Here is a 13,008-nt window from a genome sequence, read left to right on the forward strand (position 1 = left end):
GGCTAGTAGACCAAACTGAATTCTGACAACTCAATTGACCAAGCGATCATCCTCCCTACAAGTTCTAGTTTTCTAAGAATTTTGGCAATAGGTTAGTCGGTCTTAACCACCACTTGATAGCTCAAGAAATAGGGCTTTAGTCTCCTTGTTCTTGTTACCAAAGTTAAAGCTAAAATCTCCTTCATTTAATACCTTTGCTTGACACCCTACATTACTTTACTTATGTAATATATAGGGACTTGTCTCCCTTCTCTCTTTTAAGTGATGACAACACTTATGGAGTCATTCGATGTAGATAAGTAAAGTAGGAGTGGTAGATCTCGGTTAGGCTTGGCCAAGATTGGAGGTAGCGACAATATGTCTTTCAACCCTTGAAAAAGGACTTCACATTCTTATGTCCACTCAAAGGATTTCTCCTTTTTCAATAAAGTGAACACATGTTTCACTTTCTTGACTTTGCAGAGCAAAAATTGAGAAAGAGAAGTTATCGTACCTATAAGTCATTGAACTTCTTTAAGGTTAGACAGACTCTTCATGTTAATGACTGCTTGACACTTGTCAAGATTGTTTTATAAGTTTCATATATCATTGTATGGATATTGTGTTGTGGTGCTTTGAAAACTCAATTTGTTAAAAAATTTTATTGGAAAGTAGACTCTTGAAGTGGAAAGTTGAGTCTCCTCTTAGTTGATATGGAGTAAAGTATGAAGTCGAGAGCTACCACCCTTAACTAATTACTGGGTAGGTTCTATGGTTCCTTGTGGCTAGTTAGTGGACTAACTGCATAAGTGACTTGGTAATGCATGTCAAGATTGTGGTACAACTATACCCAACTATACTTGTCCTAGTGATGAAACCAAACTTTCTTAATTTAAGTAGGGACATCCAAGAAACCATGTATGTGTTAAGGATTGATATCCAAATTTTTTGTTGATCTAACAAGCTTGGTTCGATAGGATCAAATCACTTAATTAGACTACTCATCTGTATTATAGGAGATCTCCTAATTGAAAAACGTGTGACAACACATATAGTTACTATGTTGTGCATATGATGTGTTAATTTAGTTGTGTTGTTCATATGAGGTAATGATCTATGATGAAATGTATTAATGTGTTGAAATCTAAGTTGTTGATGTTGTATTGTCTAAGTTGAGATTGTGTTATGACATTGTGTTGCAATAGAATGAGTTGTTATGCTAATAGTGTTAAATATGTGTTTTATGTTGGTTAAATATGAGATGAGATAATGCACCTTATTATTCCTATGTAAAGTTGACAGATGTTAATGGTATGGTGATGTTGGATTTAGTTAAAAAATGTGATAATATGAGTGTTGTTCATATTTTGAGTTGTTTATGTTAACTACTTGAACTCTAACTTACCTTTGTGTGTTTCTATGTAATTTTGGTTGCAATGAGCATTCATGGTATATGAGAGTAAAGTAAGAATAAGTTTATGAAAATGTGCAGTGGAGGCCACTAGTAGTGTTGGAGTTGATGTTCCTTTTTAAGGACGCTACACCTTGGTAGTTATTGTATAATTGTGTTTGATCAACACTTAGAGATATTTTGATCATATAGATTATTTTGTGTGTGTGTGTATATATATATATATATATATATATATATATATATATATATATATATATATATATATATGAGGGAGGTTATAATAACACTAGTGTAACTTTTACTAAATATTACACCGCTCAATAATTTTATATTAAATGTGAATTTTATAAATCCAATCATTAGATTGAAAGTTCATATCACTTTATACGTGTATATCAAATTTTGTTAAAATTGAAAAACAACTTGAAGGTAATCAAAGTGTTCATATTTTAGTGTATTTTAAAATGAATATTACATCAATTTTGTTTTATAAAAATGAAGTATCAAATCATCAATATCAAATTTTGTTAAAATTGAACAACAACTTAAAGGTAATCAAAGTGCTCATATTTTAGTGTATTTTAAAATGAATATATTACGTCAATCTTGTTTTATAAAAATGAAGTATCAAATCATCTGGGATTAATATAAAATTTTGTATATATGGTCTAAGAGATATGAACTTTCAATCTAACGGTTGGATTTATAAAATTCACATTTAATATAAAATTATTGAGCAGTGTAATACTTAGTAAAAGTTACACCGGTGTAATTATAACCCCACTCTATATATATGTGTGTGTACGTATGTATGCTCTTGTTAGTAGATGTAAATATGTATATTTATAGTAATTGTTGAGTATTCATTTAATGCATGGTGATATTCTTAGGTAGATTTGACTATTTATTTTTCATTGCTTGTTGTTTGAATAGTTAAGTGTAAAGATAATAATAGATCATTACAATACATATGTTTTTAATTCGGTTATTCCTCTTGTTTCTAAAATTATTTGAGCAAATACAAAGGTAATTCTTTCTCTTATGAATTTAATTGAGTTGTGGAGTTTTTAATTATCCCTCACTTTCAAAATAAAAAATAAAAAGGTCAAAATAATATTAAAAGTAATAAAAAATCAGTTCATAAAACATTAAAATTCATTATAAAAACAAATTATATGTAATTATATTATTTATATAAACTAATAAATACATTACTTAATTAAATTATATATTTACAAATAATTAAATTATTTTAATTTAAAATATTTTTATCTTAATTATCTTAATATTCTTTATTTTATTAACTATTTTGGTACTAAACTAATTAGAATTATCTCTCATAATAGTTCAACTTCATTAAAACTCTAATGATAATTTTTATAAAAAATAAAATTTAATCGTCGTTGATATATTATATGAATATATTTTGAGTAATTATTATATATTTTAAAATATTAGTATCTTAATATTATATCGTGCATTACACGAATCTCCGATATCATTGTATTGTTTTATTTATTTAATTATGTCTACTTATTAATCCTTAAAAAATTAAATAACTTGAAACTTAGTCTTTTAATTAAATATTTTAAAAAAAAATAACCTGACGTATTTAACAAATATGGTTCTAGTCCAAGTTTTGTGAAATATCAATCTTTAATATTTTTTTATATTTTTTTAATTCCTTCGATACTTAAAACCTAACCTTAAGAATATTGCTGTCTTAATTGCTATCATAACCCCATGTTTGGTATTGTTGATTCACAGAAGAAAAATAAAGTCATGGAATGAAAGAAATAGGGTTGTTTGTACACTATACAACTGAAAGAGGGAGAAAATATCATAAAAAGTGGCAGGTCATTTTTTTTTCTTCATTAAAAATAATATAAAAAAATTGTCACTAAATTGGCTCACGTGAAGCATAAAATCTTTTTGACAAAAGTATTCCAAAATTTCTTCATGTGAAGTATAAACCCACATATTTTTGCTCTATTATTTGTAACTTTAATTCATTCAATTTTATAATTAATGTAACTTTAATCCATTGAATTTCATAATTAATTGCATAAGAATCATAGATCTATAATTTATAACTTTAATCAATTGTTTATTTTAAAAAAAAAGTTTTAATCAATATAGAACCATTTTGTTGATGTCATGTACCAGTATGTTATTCTTTATAAATAGAAAAGAAATTTTCTGTATTGTTATAAACTTTTTTTTTCTTTTTATATGAATCTAACAACTCCACAGTATTATTATTAATTATTATTATTTCTTTGTTTTATTTTTCTTAAATTAAATAATCTAAAAATTTAAATATATTTTTAGTATCAAGATAAATTTGTTTTAATCTCTTAAATTTGAAATTTATTATTTTAATTTATCTAATTTCAAAATTCAAAATATCATATTTATGTAATAATATTTGACAGTTTTACTAATGAAATTTAAACATAAAGACTTTATAAGATTAAAAAAATAATTTTTAAATTTAAGAAATCAAAAATAAATTTACTTACGTATTTATCATTTTTCACTTATTTATTTCTTTTTTCTTACCAATCCCAAATGAAGTTAAAAAGCTGATTTTTTGTTTTATTTAAAAACATAGTTGAAATAATATTTTAGTATATAAAATACACAAGTTAAATATTTATTATATATAATTAATATTTATAATAAATTATATAAATAAATAAATATTATATTTTAATATATAAATTATATTTAAAATTTATATAAATAAATATTTTTAAATGTATAAATTATATTTTAAATTTTTAATAAATAATTTATATTTAATGTAATATTATTTTTATTTATTATTAATTTATTTTTGAAATATTAAAATTTAATTCATAAATATATGATAAATAAAAATTGAATTAGATAAAATGTTAAAAAAATTCTTAAAAAATTTTTCGTTTAAGAAAAACTCTTATAAATATTTTTATATATGCAAGATAGAAGTTCATATTTAATATGCAAGAGTTAATTTATTTATTAATAATCTTTTAAAATATTAAAACTTAATTTATAAATAATTATGATAAATAAAAATAAAATTAAATAAGAAGTTTAAAAAAATTACAATTTTTCATTGAAAAAGAAATCATAAAAACATTATTATACTTAATTATAAGGGTTGAATTACTTCCTGTTTTTATATTTTATTTAATAAAAATGTTTAAAAATTATTAATATTTGTTAGATTAATTGATGTTATATTTAATCTTTAAAAAATTTAGTATTATTTTTTATTTAAAAATTTAATATTAAAATTATCTATAAAAAAATATAATAGAGTTGATATGAGAGTAGCCAACATTCGGTTTAGAAAAAATGGTTTGGAGATTATAAAACAAGTGAAAGTTTGTTCAAACTTTGAATTTTGAAAGTCTGCAATGGTAACCTGACATCCCCACGTGCCGAATTTGAACGTGGACGTTTTGACATCCTTGTGCATGGTTTAAACTATTTTAGACTTGTAGGTCCCGCAAAGCCACGCAAAAAGATTGCAGCGAGCATCAGCAATGACTTTTATGAATTTTTTATTAAAACAAAAACCTAGGTTTCGTAGCTCTCTGACTTTTCTTTCACATTGCGGTTGCCGCTTTACAATGTAGTAGTAGTATAATACAATTATTACGTTTGGTTAATACACTCTACTGGTGTGTGTTTGTATTTGTAAATTGTAATTTACTTTTTGTTTATATTTAATTAATAATAAATATTGTAATCATCAAATTAGCATTGTAAAGTGTAAACAAAGTGCACTTCCTCGTGAAGGGGACATTAGCACTTTAGCCTTTTTATTTTTCATTTGGGGATCTTCTTTTTTGTTTGGTCTTGTCTGACGTTTGGATACACATTTTTTTTCGGCAACCAAACAGGGTTTGTCCTCCGAGGTTTACGATTCTTAACCAAGCCACTAATCGGTTCTCATTCTAGAGAAGAGAACCCAGCATTACAATGCACTCGCTCATATGTTGTGGTCAAAGATTCATTGAACCTGGACAGTAATTGGGTTTTTTTTTTTTTCCTTAACAACAAAGTGGTCTATTTGGTAAAACAACATGTTCAAAGAGAAACTATCTTCTCACTGTCGATTTCTATTAGTTTCTTTTCATTAATTTAACTGCTCCATTCCCAAGCCCTGCAGTGTTTGTTTTTGTCACTTTCTCTTCTCTGTGTTTATGGGTTCCACGTTCAAAAGTAGAGTTAGAGTCTTTTCAGAGAGACATGTGAGAAGGAAAACCGATGGTACGTGGTGAATGGAAAGCCAAGCTGTTTACTCTTTAATTTCTGGGTATTCTCTCTTGATGCAAATACCATGTACATATTTGTCTGTTACTTTGTTTGTTTCACTTTCGTGTGTTGTTTGGTCATTCTCCCTTGGTAGTTTATTTGGTGCTTTACACCTATTATGACATGGGAAGGGTTAAAGTGCATTTGTGAAGAAATAAAGAATACTTGGGGTGTTAGTGTAATTGGAATCCTCCACTATCAATGGCTTGCATGAGAAGCTTAAGAAGGATAGGTGTGTTAGGTGTCTATTGTAGACTTTATTCTCCAAACTTAGGATTTTGGAATAAGCAGTTAGTGGTTCATAACTCCTAAAGGGTAGTAGGACTTGGGAAAAGTTTAGATTTTGGTTGTTGTCTTGTTCTGAATGAAGGATGCGTTCATGTTCTTACTGTTTTACCCTGCATCCGTATAAAGTGAAATTAAAAATGCTGCGGTTCTACGTTCATGAGAACTTATGCTGTTAAGTTAGTATTAGTAGAATGCATATATGATGAATTAATCATCTATCTTAACATTAGTAAGCAATGAAGTACAATTATATTATGATTCCGTTGAACAGTCAAAACACGGTTTTGAGTATTGTTTATTTTTATTTGGTGAGACGATAATATGGGTTTTTGAATTATAGTGAGGTTTAAGAATTTGATTCCTTTTTAATCTTTTCTGAGAATGACGTGTTTTGTGTTGTCCAGGAATTAGAAAAGATGATAATTGAGAATTTTGTATCTATATGCTCTTCTGAGAGGGACTTGTGCGTGAGATTCACTCCTGCTCGTTAAGAGGCACATAGAAAGACCATTACTATTGCTGTTCATTGGATTGAAAATTTTGCAATCAATCTCCCATGATATCAACTGAATTGTCAGATTATCTTTAATAAGTCTATAATAAGTTCACATTAGACATCTAGTTAGTTAAAATCCGCGAAATATTTCTTTTGATCAAATTAGTCTTGTGATTTGACAAAAGAAATCGGCTTGCAGTTCCACTCACAACAATCAGTACCAATGGATGGTTATTATTTGACATGTTTAACTTCTTTGTCTTTTTCTTTATATTTAAAACTTTATTGACTTTGTGATTTTTAAAGCAGATCAGTAATTTTAAATTATAATGTGATTTTATTAATTTCTTGCTGCACTAAGTTTGCTCCCTAGACAATACTTATCGTATTCCCCGCCATTTTTCTAATGTTACGACAGTTTCAAATTACTAGATGACCATCTGACTTTAAGTGAATTATTCCAGGGTAGTTTGGTCAGCATTGAAAATTATGCATATTGTAATGTATGATTTTGACATATATGCATTCGATCCGGTTCACACATTAATTTTGTCTAGTTTTTCAATTTCAGCTTGAGAACATTGACCTGAAAGATAAAGTCTATGAGGTTATAATCCAATAGCTTCACAGCAGCTACCTTCTTAAGAAGGCGTCACAGCTTGAACCAGTGACCATTCAAATCTTTTGTCACATATCGCCTTCTCTTCTATTCAGGTTGGCTAAACATTTCAGAGTTACTTCTCATAGTTAGTAGGATCTATCTATCACCAATCAACGTCTAAAATTCCATATTCCATGCCTGATTATCTGCATTTTTGGACTGCATATTAGAGATGCAAGCAACATGGTAGACTTTGCATGCATATAAACCATATTGTTGTGATTACTAAATCACACTCATTGATGTCATTTCTATTTTCCAATATATCTGGTTATGACTTTTCCCAGTATTACAGATTGAAGGTCGCAGTTGATGTCTTCGATGGGTCCTCCTGCTGATGAAAATCTTGAAATAAAACAGGTTGATCTGAGAAGTATGTCATCTTCTTCACATGGTCAGGCACCACAAGCCCACAAAGTGGCAATTCCTCCAAGACAGAACCTCTTCAACGAATTCAAAGACACTATAAAAGAAACATTATTTGCTGATGATCCTCTAAGACCCTTCAAAGATCAAACTAAATCAAAGAAGCTCATCCTCGGTATTGAGGCCATATTCCCAATACTTAATTGGGGGAGAAGTTACAACCTTAAAAAATTTAAAGGGGATATAATATCTGGTCTCACTATTGCTAGTCTTTGCATTCCTCAGGTAAGTATTGTTGATTTCAAACTTTTAAAGGAGAATAATTCATATTACATGCTCCATTTTGGAGGCTCCAACTTCTAATACTTGGCTTCAAAAAACAGGATATTGGATACGCCAAGCTTGCAAATTTGCCTCCACAGTATGGACTGTGTAAGACTCTTCTTGCCTCTCACCAAACAGTTTAAGTTGCCCACGTGTAATTTTCTCTGGATGTTGGACTGAGATCCTTTTGCATTTTGTTCTTTCTATACAGACTCCAGTTTTGTTCCACCACTGATCTATGCTGTCATGGGTAGCTCTCGTGATATTGCTATTGGACCGGTGGCAGTGGTTTCTCTCTTGTTGGGGACCTTACTTAGTAATGAGATTGATCCTAAAACACATGCAGAAGAATATCGGCGACTAGCTTTTACAGCCACTTTTTTTGCTGGGATTACTCAAGCAACGCTTGGTATACTTAGGTATGACATTGACACTACCCCTTAATGTTCTAGAAGGGACTTTGCATTTAAATATTTCGTCCACTAAAATCTAGCACAACTTATTATAGTATTATAGATATTGTTGATACTTTTTTCTAATTAGAATTGAAATATTATTTTAATAATATAAAAAATATATATTATTGATACTACATTAAAGATAAATGAATGTTATCAAAGTGAAATTGTAATTCTAATCGGAGAAATGTACTGCGACTAAGTTTTGTCATAAAATTTATGCCTTATGCTACTGCTATTGTGCTACCAGCTGCAACGAATGTTACTGTTTGATATACACCATGATATTTTATGGTTGCATTGGTTTCTATTTTATTATTTTTTTCATTCAGGCTTGGATTCTTGATTGACTTCCTATCCCATGCTGCTATCGTGGGTTTTATGGGGGGTGCTGCTATCACAATTGCCCTTCAGCAGCTTAAGGGTTTCCTTGGCATTAAAACTACCCAGTTCACAAAGAACACTGATATTGTCTCTGTGCTGCATTCAGTATTCTCAACAGCCCATCACGGAGTATTCTCTCTCTCTCTCTCTCTCTCTCTCAATATACATGAAAATTGTTGATTAGCAGGAGTCAAAAGTCCGTGCCTAAAATTAAAACTTCTAACTATGGTGTTTGCGTAGTTGAAACAATATTTTGATTAATAATTTAATTAACACCTATCATCATGCAGTGGAACTGGCAAACTATAGTAATCGGAGCTAGCTTTTTGGGTTTTCTTCTGTTCGCCAAATATATTGTAAGGCATTAGAACGCCCCCTAATTCATTTCGCTATTATTCCCTAATTAATGCTTAGGATTTCATAAATTGTTTTCTCATTATTTCATATTACGTCGATCAGGGAAAGAAAAACACCAGATTCTTCTGGGTGCCAGCAATTGCTCCATTGATATCCGTTATCTTGTCCACTTTTTTTGTATACATAACCCGTGCAGATAAGCAAGGAGTAGAAATTGTAAGTATATAGATTTCTATTATCATCTTAAATATTGCAGATTATTAGCGTATTTTATGTCCAAGTGATGGTAAGAGTGGCATAATATTAGTTACTGAAGTTTTTGTCTATTGATATGTGAAGGTAAGAAAAATAGAAAAAGGAATCAATCCATCATCAGTTAAAGAACTTTATTTAAGCGGTGAATACCTTGGAAAAGCTTTTAAAATTGGCATCGTGGCAGGCATGATAGCATTGACTGTAAGTAACTTTGATACCAATACCGCTCTTGAGGGAGTATTTGTTCATCTACTCCTGTAGTTGTAATTATTCCGTTACATTTTGGTTGCCTCAGGAAGCCACAGCAATTGGAAGAACATTTGCATCTATGAAGGACTATCAACTGGATGGAAACAAAGAAATGGTAGCATTAGGAGCAATGAATGTTGTTGGTTCGATGACTTCGTGTTATGTAGCAACTGGTAAGCTAGAAGACAAGATTTATGAATCTTAATATGTACTTTTTGTCATCAATTACAAGTTCATGTAATGAGTGGTTATGTCTGATAACATCTATCTACTTTTAGCTTCGAAATATATATCAAACAAAAATGGAGAAAGAAAAAACTAAGCAGATAAATTTGGATCTATTTCCACCGAGTTTAATGAAGAGAATTTGGGAATTGGGACAATAAATAATATCTCATGGTCAAGTCTTTATAAAGTTTTTTAGACTCTGATCTATCTTCTTGTTACCTTCAGGTTCTTTCTCTCGGTCAGCAGTAAACTACATGGCTGGCTGCCAAACTGCAGTCTCCAATATAGTGATGTCAGCAGTTGTGTTCTTAACCCTGGAATTCATCACTCCTCTTTTTAAGTACACTCCAAATGCCATTCTTGCTGCCATCATCATTTCTGCTGTCATCAACCTTGTAGACTATGAAGCAGCAATTTTGATTTGGAAGATAGATAAAATTGATTTTATTGCTTGCATGGGTGCATTTTTTGGGGTTGTTTTTCACTCAGTTGAGATAGGACTTCTGATTGCTGTAAGTACTAAAATTGATGCTTAGTTATCTTAAGCTCTAAAATGTCAAAGAAATTTCTGATTAGTCTTGTTCATTACTATATTAATTGCTACATGCTGTGGCAGGTCTCCATATCCTTTGCAAAGATTCTACTACAAGTCACAAGGCCCCGAACTGCTATTCTGGGGAAGATTCCTAGGACAACTGTCTATAGAAACATCCAACAATATCCTGAAGCTAGTAAGGTTCCTGGTGTACTGATTGTAAGAGTCGATTCTGCAATATATTTCTCCAACTCCAATTATGTTAAAGAAAGGTAAAGACGTGTTCCTCCTTTGTTTGTTCATCTATAGATAAGAAATTATTTTATTGCGAACTCTTTTGAATGAGCTGAAGTGAAATCAATCCAATCTGTAAAGTGATTTAATTGATTTTTTTTTGGCAATAATCTTAAATTAAACCATTGACTAAGGAGGGCAAATGTGATTCAAAACATGTTAGGTACCGTACCATAAGACGAAATTTAGATGTGGATGTAAAAATACAAGCAATTGTTACTCATGAGAAGAATACTCAATTTATGAGAACTACTTAGCTTGTATAATGTCCAAAATATGCATGTAGTTATTATTAATTAGAATAATCTAATAATCATAAGAGAGTTGTTACGGTACTCAGATAAATATGAGGGTTTTAGAAACAGCTAGTTGGTTTTTAAACATAATTGAATGAGATTGAACACACCAATAGAGGATCTCTCACAGTACCAAAATCCTTATTTTTCAAAAATACTGTAGAATTTCCCTAATTACAATTAGATTGTAAATCCAGAGGGAAAGAGACAAAGAGTGAGGGTTGGTTTAAAAGACACATGATGAAATTAATAGTGAAGGATGAATCGATTCTGATTGGGTTGGCCACCTTGCTATATTTGGAGGATTTATATCTTAATTTTGTGGAATTGTGTTTCAATTTATTTTCATGAACAAGTAATATTTTCCCTTTTACACCTATACGAAGGATTGAAAAATGAACAGTTTAGAACGTATTCGTGGCGCCTAATAACTAATATTCTCTTGCAGGACATTAAGATGGCTGATGGATGAAGAAGAAAAAGTGAAAGGAGACTACCGCACAAAAATCCAGTTTCTGATAGTTGAAATGTCACGTAAGTGTCTCTATTATAACTTATAATATTCCTGGAGTAAAACCTTCATTTTCAGGTTGTTATTTTTTATTTACAATTTTTGTGCTTATGATGTTATGCAGCTGTTACTGACATCGACACAAGTGGCATCCAAGCCTTTGAAGAGTTACACAGAAGTCTTGAGAAGAAGGGTGTTGAGGTAACTATATAACCTATGCCTGCTAAGATCCATATACATATATATGCATGACTGATTAGAAAACAAGATAATATTATGTAACTAGCTAGGATCTTACCTTAACTTCTTGCTTTTTTTGAAGCTTGTTCTTGCAAATCCTGGTCCAGCAGTGACAGACAAGCTTTATGCATCCAAATTTGCGAACAGAATTGGCGAGGACAAGATCTTCCTAACTGTTGCAGAGGCCGTTGCATACTGTTCTCCAAAGGTGGTTGAGGACCCTTGATAAATTCTATGAATTTCGGAGAAAAATGTTGTGGGAGTAGAGACCAACGACTTTGGGCTTTGTAGTAGTTATCTAGTCGAGGATATGAAGGATGAGATGAGATGAGATTGTCGCTACAAAAAGCTAGTAGAAGTGGTCTATCTGATACTGTGTCATACTGCTACAGCAACTTAGTGCGCTAGCTCGGGATCCTTATCCTAAAGTGGGAAAAATAAAAAATAATTAAACAAAAAGGATTTGTGTATATTATAAATCTTTGTCACATGAGATAAAAGAAGAAAAACAATATAGGTACATGGTAAGATGTAATTTTATAGGAAGAGAAGGATATAGAGATAAACACCAAGTGGCATTGTGGTGTTTGGAGTAGACATGTGTTGTTATTCGAAAATAAAAGAGACAAAATTAAGGTGCACCGGTTGTGCACTTCGATAAGCATTAACTCGTTCTCTTGTTTTATTTGAATGTCCATAAAATCTAACTCGGGTGTCTGTATGAAGAATGGTCTCTCCTTTTCACAAGGGTTCCCTCTCATTGAGTCAAAGTTGTTCCCTATATAGAGTTAAAAATAAAAGGATAAAAAGAGCAAAAAATTGTGTATATTTTTGTCTTCTTGATCTTCCACGATTTAGTGTTTGCAAGTCTCGATGTAATTTAGTTTTGAGCTTTGAATGAAAATAGTTGAAAACAAGACTAATGCAGCAGGTGGACTTTTACAGATGTTGTCTTGGCTCTTGCATGAACCAAGAGCCAAAACAAAGCCAGATTCATACAAACAGACTTCGTAAAAAAGTTGAAAAATTTTTCAAACGTCAGATTCGATAATAAAAAAGTGCAACCTTTAACAATGGGCTAAATTAGGTATACTTATTTTAGTGTGTATCTTACGTACTTACGAGACAAATATTTTTTTATATAATTTAAATTTGTTATAAATAAGTATTTTTAAATATATAATTTTTTAAAATTTAAATATATATTTTTAATTCTTTAAATTTAAAATTGATATTTTTAGACTTTATAATTTAAAAAATATTATTTTAATTTTTATACTTAATTTTACTTTAAAAAAAATATGTTAAATAATATCATATAAAATTTACTTATTAATATCTTTATTATTGAAAATATAACAG

General features: G+C 30.0%; 1 protein-coding gene and 1 long non-coding RNA gene across 6 annotated transcripts; one reads left to right on the plus strand and one right to left on the minus strand.

Moving 5' to 3' along the window:
* The first annotated feature begins 5,211 nt into the window (after positions 1 to 5,211).
* LOC109810764 (sulfate transporter 1.3) lies at positions 5,212 to 12,307 on the plus strand. Of its 5 annotated transcripts, none has more exons than XM_083077110.1 (15): positions 5,212 to 5,705; positions 7,060 to 7,202; positions 7,445 to 7,800; positions 7,899 to 7,947; positions 8,051 to 8,258; positions 8,630 to 8,810; positions 8,972 to 9,037; positions 9,141 to 9,254; positions 9,378 to 9,494; positions 9,589 to 9,715; positions 9,996 to 10,282; positions 10,387 to 10,577; positions 11,344 to 11,429; positions 11,531 to 11,607; positions 11,729 to 12,307. In XM_083077110.1, the coding sequence occupies exons 3-15, from the start codon at positions 7,462 to 7,464 to the stop codon at positions 11,870 to 11,872; spliced, it is 1,986 nt and encodes a 661-aa protein (XP_082933236.1). In that variant the 5' UTR covers positions 5,212 to 5,705; positions 7,060 to 7,202; positions 7,445 to 7,461; the 3' UTR covers positions 11,873 to 12,307. The 5 variants fall into 5 exon arrangements, with proteins under 5 accessions (XP_082933236.1, XP_082933237.1, XP_029129685.2 ...); XM_083077111.1 differs by having other exon boundaries at positions 5,212 to 5,659; XM_029273852.2 differs by lacking the exon at positions 5,212 to 5,705 and having other exon boundaries at positions 7,026 to 7,202.
* LOC114916654 (uncharacterized) lies at positions 9,307 to 11,847 on the minus strand. The gene is made up of 2 exons (XR_003805233.2): positions 11,705 to 11,847; positions 9,307 to 9,636 (listed from the first exon to the last, which is right to left on the minus strand). It is a non-coding gene; the product is annotated as an uncharacterized LOC114916654 (long non-coding RNA).
* Positions 12,308 to 13,008: the final 701 nt, after the last annotated feature.

Source organism: Cajanus cajan, chromosome 6, assembly GCF_000230855.2.
Source record: "Cajanus cajan strain Asha chromosome 6, NIPB_CcT2T_4, whole genome shotgun sequence".
NCBI classification, from domain to species: Eukaryota; Viridiplantae; Streptophyta; class Magnoliopsida; order Fabales; family Fabaceae; genus Cajanus; species Cajanus cajan.

Excerpts from the sequence above, each read along its gene's own strand:
- LOC109810764 (XM_083077110.1), top strand. The coding sequence starts at position 7,462 with ATGTCTTCGATGGGTCCTCCTGCTGATGAAAATCTTGAAATAAAACAG. Across the intron at positions 8,811-8,971 it reads TCTCAACAGCCCATCACGGA|TGGAACTGGCAAACTATAGT; the intron begins GTATTCTCTCTC and ends ATCATCATGCAG. Across the intron at positions 9,038-9,140 it reads TTCTGTTCGCCAAATATATT|GGAAAGAAAAACACCAGATT; the intron begins GTAAGGCATTAG and ends TACGTCGATCAG.